Source organism: Mobula birostris, unplaced genomic scaffold (assembly GCF_030028105.1).
Source record: "Mobula birostris isolate sMobBir1 unplaced genomic scaffold, sMobBir1.hap1 scaffold_328, whole genome shotgun sequence".
Classification (NCBI taxonomy): Eukaryota; Metazoa; Chordata; class Chondrichthyes; order Myliobatiformes; family Myliobatidae; genus Mobula; species Mobula birostris.
Window position 1 is genome coordinate 416,665 of NW_027276345.1, and position 8,976 is coordinate 425,640.

The 8,976-nt window shown below is 44.2% G+C and overlaps 1 protein-coding gene across 1 annotated transcript in view; it reads right to left on the bottom strand.

Moving 5' to 3' along the window:
- LOC140192978 (uncharacterized) overlaps positions 1 to 8,402 on the bottom strand; it is a 52,784-nt gene extending 44,382 nt beyond the window's left edge. The window contains exons 1-2 of the mRNA XM_072250444.1: positions 8,182 to 8,402; positions 3,796 to 3,934 (exon numbers count right to left, since the gene is read on the bottom strand). Coding sequence (XP_072106545.1) covers positions 3,796 to 3,934; positions 8,182 to 8,353 — 311 coding nt within the window. The 5' untranslated portion in view covers positions 8,354 to 8,402. The remainder of the gene's footprint in view (positions 1 to 3,795; positions 3,935 to 8,181) is intronic.
- Between the last annotated feature and the right edge of the window lie 574 nt (positions 8,403 to 8,976).

The window sequence follows — 8,976 nt, forward strand, 5'->3', positions numbered from 1 at the left end:
AGCACCTTAGACCTCCTTTGGTAGAGACGTATCTCCACCCCATCACCCCTGCACAATCTTATTAAATAGGGAATTCCATGATTTAGAACCAAAGATGATCAAAGAACAGAGAGTTATTTTGTCAGCACAGGTAATGACTTAGTGAGGAATGTGCAGCTGCTGGTGCTTTGCTGCATCTACAACTTGTGGTCACAGTTTCAAATTTATTATCAAAGTATGTTTGCACTTTTCAACCCTGAGCTTCATCTTCCCACAGACAGCCATGAAACAAAGAAACACCAGAGTACCGTTCAAACAAAAACATTAGATACCCAAATGGGCAAAAACAGAACAAGTCGCGCAAATGGCAAAAAAACAACCGAATAACACACAGAATATTAAACATCAAACTGCAGAATCCTTGGAACAGCAAGGAATGTTCTGTCTGGGCCTCTGTACCTCCCTCTGCAGCTGGATCCTTGACTTCATCACCGAAAGACCACAGTCTGTGCAGGTCGGAAATAACATCTCCACCTCGCTGACAATAACACTGGCACACCGGAAGGAGGCGTGTTTAGCCCACTGCTCTACCCTCTCTACACCCATGACTGTGTCACTAGGCGCAGCGTAAATGGCATCTATAAATTTGCTGACGAGACAACTATTGTTCGCAGAATTTCAAATGGAGACGAGGTGGTGTTCAGGAGGGAGATAAATCAGCTGGTTGAGTGGTGTCACAGCAACAACCTTGCTTTCGATGTCAGTAAGATCAAAGAATTGATTGCAGACTTCAGAAAAGGTAAGACGAGGGAACACACACCAGTCCTCATAGGGGGATCAGAAGTGGAGAGGGTGAGCAGTTTCAAATTCCTGGGTGTTAACGTTTGAACTCGATACGTCTGGGCTCGATGCAGGGATGCAGTTGTAAAGAAATGACAGCAATTATACTATATTTGGAGTTTCAGAAGATTAGGTATGTCACCAAAGACACTCGCAAATTTCTACAGAAGTACCGTGAACATTCTAACTGGCTGCATCACCGTCTGGTATTGGGGGTGGGGGATGGGGTTACTGCACAGGATTGAAAAAAGCTGCAGAATTGTACAACTAGTCAGCTCCATCATGGGCACTAGCCTCCCTAGCATTCAGGTCATCTTCAAAGATCACGGCCTCAAAAAGGCAGCACGACATTGCGATTAAGGATCACCATCACCTAGAATATGCCCTCAAACCCATGAACATAACCTCACTTGTTTTTGCACTATTTAACTAGTACATATAATTTCACAGTTTTTATGATTAGGTATTGCAATATACTGCTGCCACATAGCAACAATTTCACGAGACATGCTGGTCAGATTAAACCTGATTCTGGTTCTGATTCAGTCTAGTTCGGTTCAGTTCAATTCAGCGCTGGGTCTTTCGTTGATTGTTGGTGGTAGAGCCAGCCCAGTTCGAATTGCCCTGATCAAAATCATGCAAAACAGCAATTAAAAAAAGTAACCAGAAACCAAATGCACATTTAATATGAACTGCAGTCCCCTAAAAATGAGTCCAATCAAGCCTTGCCCAAGACCCAAGACGCCTGCACCTTCGGGGCAGCAGCAAGCAAGAGGGAGAGAGAGACCCATCAAAAGCAGAGAGCGCTGAACATCTACTCACCTTCCAATCCCATCCTCCTTGATTTCAATCTTGTTCGACATTTTAATTGGTGACATTGGTGAGTAATAGATCAGAGGTTTGCCCTCCTCATGACACATACTCCATTCTCAACCGTGCCAAATTCCCTCGGAGACAGCCAAAGCACTAGATCACTTGGTGGCCCAAAGGCAGATTATCAAAGTGTAAATTACAGGCTTCAATCACACACAGATCAACCGTAGAAGTTTGCAGACTCCGGTCACAATCGGATTAGCTGTAGAAGTTTACAGACTCCTGTCACAATCAGATTAGCTGTAGAAGTTTGCAGACTCCTGTCACAATCGGATTAGCTGTAGAAGTTTACAGACTCCTGTCACAATCGGATTAGCTGCAGGAGTTTACAGACTCCGGTCACAATCGGATTAGCTGTAGAAGTTTACAGACTCCGGTCACAATCGGATTAGCTGTAGAAGTTTACAGACTCCTGTCACAATCGGATTAGCTGTAGAAGTTTGCAGACTCCTGTCACAATCGGATTAGCTGCAGGAGTTTACAGACTCCTGTCACAATCGGATTAGCTGTAGAAGTTTGCAGACTCCTGTCACAATCGGATTAGCTGTAGAAGTTTGCAGACTCCTGTCACAATCGGATTAGCTGTAGAAGTTTGCAGACTCCTGTCACAATCGGATTAGCTGTAGAAGTTTGCAGACTCCTGTCACAATCAGATTAGCTGTAGAAGTTTACAGACTCCTGTCACAATCGGATTAGCTGTAGAAGTTTGCAGACTCCGGTCACAATCGGATTAGCTGTAGAAGTTTACAGACTCCTGTCACAATCGGATTAGCTGTAGAAGTTTACAGACTCCTGTCACAATCGGATTAGCTGTAGAAGTTTACAGACTCCGGTCACAATCGGATTAGCTGTAGAAGTTTACAGACTCCTGTCACAATCGGATTAGCTGTAGAAGTTTGCAGACTCCTGTCACAATCGGATTAGCTGTAGAAGTTTACAGACTCCTGTCACAATCGGATTAGCTGTAGAAGTTTGCAGACTCCTGTCACAATCGGATTAGCTGTAGAAGTTTACAGACTCCGGTCACAATCGGATTAGCTGTAGAAGTTTACAGACTCCTGTCACAATCGGATTAGCTGTAGAAGTTTACAGACTCCTGTCACAATCGGATTAGCTGTAGAAGTTTACAGACTCCTGTCACAATCGGATTAGCTGTAGAAGTTTACAGACTCCTGTCACAATCGGATTAGCTGTAGAAGTTTACAGACTCCTGTCACAATCGGATTAGCTGTAGAAGTTTACAGACTCCGGTCACAATCGGATTAGCTGTAGAAGTTTACAGACTCCGGTCACAATCGGATTAGCTGCAGGAGTTTACAGACTCCTGTCACAATCGGATTAGCTGTAGAAGTTTACAGACTCCGGTCACAATCGGATTAGCTGGAGAAGTTTACAGACTCCTGTCACAATCGGATTAGCTGTAGAAGTTTACAGACTCCGGTCACAATCGGATTAGCTGTAGAAGTTTACAGACTCCGGTCACAATCGGATTAGCTGTAGAAGTTTACAGACTCCGGTCACAATCGGATTAGCTGTAGAAGTTTACAGACTCCTGTCACAATCAGATTAGCTGTAGAAGTTTACAGACTCCTGTCACAATCGGATTAGCTGTAGAAGTGTATTTAAAAGAGTAAGTAGTTTAAGAACTGTCGCCATTAGTCATGGTGGTTGCTGGTGCCATTTTGCAATTGAAGGAGGCAGGGTGATTTGTAATGGCTGAGTGCAGGCACCAGAGTGGAAACAATAAATGTCTTCAATCCCCTCTGAGATCTCACCCCCTCCCCAGCTCTGTAGTCAAGACTCCGGCCATGCGGAACCCGAGGTCTCAATTCTGGCCTCTTGTCCTGCCTTGAAGTTAATAGTTGTACTTTGCACTCTGGAATCCTCTTTATCGCTCACTCTTTTCTCTATTAAATCAATGCATGTTCAAGCTTTTTACCATCTATCTGTATATCTCCTCATGTGCTCCAGTGTTGCATTTGATTAACTGTACATCCCTGAAATATCTTGGTGTGTTAACAATTTAAAGACACCACACAAAGCAAAACTTCAGGACTTCAGGAAGAAGAAAGATAACACGCATCATTGGAGCATGCTCACTACCTCTCAGCTTCTTCCTGCTCTCGCCGCTCCTGCTCTTCTTTCTCCTTCTGCAGTCGTGCAAGTCTTCGTCTTTCTGCTAGAAGCTTGGCTGCTTCCTCTGGATCAGTGGTTCCTGCCATACTCTTTGTACTGGATGTGTCTGGAAGAGAAAAACAAGTTAGTCAGTCAAGCCATTATACTGTATGTAGATTAAGACGAGGGGGAGGGAATGTTCTGGGGGGTGGGGGGGTGCCTTTATGTTGCCTGTTTTACCAAGAGTCCATGGAGGGGCGGCTGGCTTTCTGATGCACTGAGCTGAGTGCACACTCTGCAGTCTCGGGCAGAGACGTTTCCACACCAAGTTATGATGCAAGTCCTTGCAGTCTCAGCCAGAGACGTTTCCATACCAAGTTATCATGCAAGTGTTGGCACATGGCCAAGTGGTTAAGGCGTCGGTCTAGTGATCTGAAGGTCGTCAGTTTGAGCCTCAGCTGAGGCAGTGTGTTATGTCCTTGAGCAAGGCACTTAACCACACATTGCTCTGTGACGACACCGGTGCCAAGCTGTATCGGCCTTAGTTCCCTTCCCTTGGACAACATTGGTGGCATGGAGAGGGGAGACTTGCAGCATGGGTAACTTTCGGTCTCCCATACAACCTAGCCCAGGCCTGTGCCCTGGAAACCTTCCAAGGGGCAAATCCATGGTCTCACGAGACTAACAGATACCTATTTATGATGTAAGCAGGTAGGATGATTTAGATATTTAGCTAAATAAGATGATAAAACTGAGGAGCAGAATTAGGCCATTTAGCCCATTGAGTCTGCTCTACCATTCCATCATGGCTGATTTATTATCCCTCTCCTGCCTTCTCCCCATAACTAATCCAGAACCCATCAACCTCCACTTTAAATATACCCAGTGACTTGGCCTCCATATCCCTCCGTGGCAATGAATTCCACAGATTCACCACCCTCTGGCTAAAGAAATTAGACCATAAGACATAGGAGCATATTCAGGTCATTTCTCCCCTCGAGTCTGCTCCACCACTCAATCATGGCTGATCCCTTTTTCTCCTGCTCAGTCCCACTCCCCAGCCTTCTCCCCGTAACCTTTGATGCCATGCCCAATCAAGAACCTATCAACCTCTGCCTTAAATACACCCAACAATCTGGCCTCCACAGCTGTCTGTGGTAACAAATTCCACAAATTCACCACCCTCTGGCCAAAGAAATTTCTCCGCATCCCTGTTTTGAAAGGGCGCTCCTCTATCCTGAGGATGTGCCCTCTTGTCCTAGACTCCCTCACCATAGGAAACATCCTTCCTACATCTACTCTGTCTAGGCCTTCCAATATTTGAAAAGTTTCAATGAGATCTTCCTCATCCTTATAAATTCCAGTGAGTACAGATGCAGAGCCATCAATCGTACCTCGTATAATAACCCTTTCATTCCCGGAATCACACTAGCGAACCTCCTCCGAACCCTCTCCAATGCCAGCACATCTTTTCTCAGACGAGGAGCCCAGAGCTGTTCATAATACCTAAGGTGAGGCCTCACCAGTGCCTTATAAAGCTTCAGCATCACATCTCTGCTCTTGTATTCTAAACCTCTTGAAATGAATGCTAAAATTGCATTTGCCTTCCTCACAACTGTCTCTACCTGCAAGTTAACCTTTAGGGTGCTCTGCACAAGGACTCCCATGTCCCTTGGCATCTCAGATTTTTGGATTTTCTCCCCGTATAGAGAATAGCCTGCATTTTTATTTCTACTACCAAAGTGCAAGATTACGCATTATACAACATTGCATTTCATTTTCCACTTTCTTGCCCATTCTCCCAATCTGTCTAAGGCCTTCTGTTTTCTCAACACTACCTTCCCCTTTTCCAGTCTTCGTTTCATCTACAAACTTGACAACAAATCCATCTGTTCTATCATCTAAATTATTGATATACAGCATAAAAAGAAGCGGTCCCAATACCAACCCCTGTGGAACACTGGCAGCTCAACCAGAAAAGGATCCTTTTATTCCCACTCAGTGCCTCCCATCAATCAGCAAATTCTCTAACCAGTAACTTTCCTATAATACCATGGGCTCTTAAGTTGGTAAGCTGCCTCATGTGTGACATCTTGTCAAAGGTCTTCTAATAGTCCAAATATACAACATCCACTGCATCCCTTTTATCTATCCTGTGTGTAATATCCTCAAATAATTTCAACAGGTTTGTCAGGCAAGATTTTCCCTCAAGGAATCCATGCTGACTTTGTCCTATCTTGTCCTGTGTCACCAAGTACGCCATAACCTCATCCTTAACAATTGACTCCAACGTCTTCCCAACCACTGAGGTTAGGCTAACTGGTCTTTTATTTCCTTTCTGCTACCTTCCTCCTTTCTTAAGGAATGGAGTGATATTTGCAATTTTCCAGTGCTCTGGCACCATGCAGAAAATAGTCTATGCCTTTATTCCTTCTACCAAAGGGCATGACCATACACTTCCAATACTATATTCAATCTGCCTCTTCTTTGCCCATTCTCCTAATCTGTCTGTCCTTCTGCAGACTTCCTGCCCCCACCCCCTCCACCTCATCTTTTTATCGTCCACAAACCTGGCCACAAAGCCATCAATTGCTTCAGCCAGATCATTTACATATAACATAAAAATAAGAAGTGCCCCACACCGACCCTGCAGAACACCACTGGTCACCAGCAGCCAACCAGAAAGGATGCCTTTATTCCCATTCTTTGCTTCCTACCAGTAAAGCAATCTTCTATCCATGTTAATATTATTCCTGTCATAATAAGGACTCTTATTCTGTTCAGTAGCTTCATGTGTGGCACCTTGTTAAAGGCCTTCTGAAAATCCAAGTAAACAACATCCAGTGATTCTCCTTTGTCTATCCTCAAAGGATTCCAATAGATTTGTTAAGCAAGATTTCCCCTCACTGAGAGATCTGTGACCTGACCTGGTTCGTTACCTAGTACTAGATCTAGTATGGCATTCCCCCTAGTCGACCTGTCAACATACTGTGACAGGAATCTGTACTGGACTCTACCCCATCTAAACCCTTGGAACTAATCAGGTGCCAATCAATATTAGGGAAGTTAAAGTCACCCATGATAACAACCCTGTTATTTTTGAACCTGTCCAAAATCTGCCTCCCAATCTGCTCCTCTATATCTGCTGCTACCAGGGGGCCTATAGCATACTCCTAATAGAGTAACTGCTCCCTTCCTGCTCCTGACTTCCACCCATACTGACTCAAAAGAGGATCCTGCTACATTACCCACCCTTTCTGTAGCTGTAATAGTATCCCTGACCAGTAATACCACCCCTCCTCCCCTCCCCCCACCCTTGTATCGCTTTTAAAGCACTGAAATCCAGGAATATTGAGAATCCATTCCTGCCCTGGTGCCAGCCAAGTCTCTGTAATGGCCACTACATCATAATTCCATGTATGTATCCAAACTCTCAGTTCATCACCTTTGTTCCTGATGCTTCTTGCATTGAGGTACACGCACTTTAGCCCTTCTACCTTACTGTCCTTACACCGTTTATTCTGCTTCTCTTTCCTCAAATCCTCTCCAGTCCACTCCAGTGCTGTTCAATGTTCTGTGTTCTATTAGTTTTAAATCGAAAACTAGAAAGTGTTCTAGTGGGTTTTAAGTCACAGAAATACACGTGTTCCTGCTAACCAGGACTGCATTTCTCATTCAGCTTGAAGTGAAGCTTTTCATTTTGTCTTTTAAACTGCATACTATTTCATAACAGCAGCACCAATAATGTGACCTGTCCGGCCATCAAAAGCATCCAAAATCCAGCTGTCGAAAGCATCCTCAGATCGGCAAAGCAGCACTGAGGAATATGATGATGAGGTTGTGATTATATCACCAGATACCTGGACTAATAATCCAGAAACCTGGGTTCAAATCCCACCAGTAGCTGGGGATATCCTAGTCATGAGTAATGGTGATCATCAAATGATGCATTGTCACAAAATTCCCATCTGTTTCACCAGATGGAAATAGTTCACGAAGGAAATCTGCCTTCCTTACCCACTCTCCATGTGACTGCAGGCCACAACATTGTGCTTAACTCTGAACAATCTCCTCTGAAATGACCACTTTATCAAGGCCAATTGGGGATGTGCAATATATGCTAGCTTTTCCTCAGCTACATCTTGAAAAAAAAAATGAAGAATTCATTATTCTACCTGCTCCAATTTCAAGACTTCCCAAGACCTCTGGTGCTCATTTCTTTCCGTTATTGGCAGCACAACCTTCAGCTCCCCTTGCTAAACTCCCATCTCACTTCAAAGGCCAGTCCGCATTGATGCACTTTTGTCTGAAGACATTTGGGACATTTCACTGCATTAAAGGCGCTATACAAATGCAGGTAGTCATTCTACGTGCCTTCAACCACAGCTGCTTTTCTCCTCTCGTGCTCTTTCACTGGAGTCGTTGCAGGAGGAGTACCACCCTCAGCATGCTCTGCCTCCTCGGATCTCTGCCGAGCTACTTCCCCCTTCTCTCTGCTCTTTTTCCCACTCTCTGCAATGTTGTTGGAAGATGGACGTCTTCTCATGGGGGAGGACTTCCCACTGGAGGTTGGAGATGGTGGGAACTCTTTGGAAGAGCTGTGTGACTGAGTCCGAGCTTTTGAACTGTGCCTGCAGAAAACAAAGCAACAACTCTTCAGCAATATTAAATCTCTGAACGCACTTAATGCATTTGTGGCAAAGTGCTGGAGTATTATTACTCTATCTGGATCCCAGTATAGTTGCCAATACCAGCATTTATGAACATCATAAAGACAAAATACTGGCATTATTGGAAATCAGCAAGTATATCAACAAATACCTAAGCAGTTACATTGATGAAAAACGCTGTAAGAGTAATTGCTGCAGTTAACCTGTTTATATTTTGAAGATGTCAGGTGATCACTCTCACTTGTGAACCAGCCAATCCTAAAGTTCCTACTTCAGTGCAACCAGGACGAATTTGAGAAACCACCTTTCAAATGAAAGACAGTTGATCACTGATCCAACATCCTTCTATCCAGGATTTTGCAGGTGACAGCACTATAGTAGGGTAGATGTCAAACCACGAAGAAGTGCAGCACAAAAAAGAGACAGAGAGTCTAGTGACATGTGTGTCAAGACAACAACATTTCCCTCAATGTCAACGAAAGAGCTGGTAATTTACTTT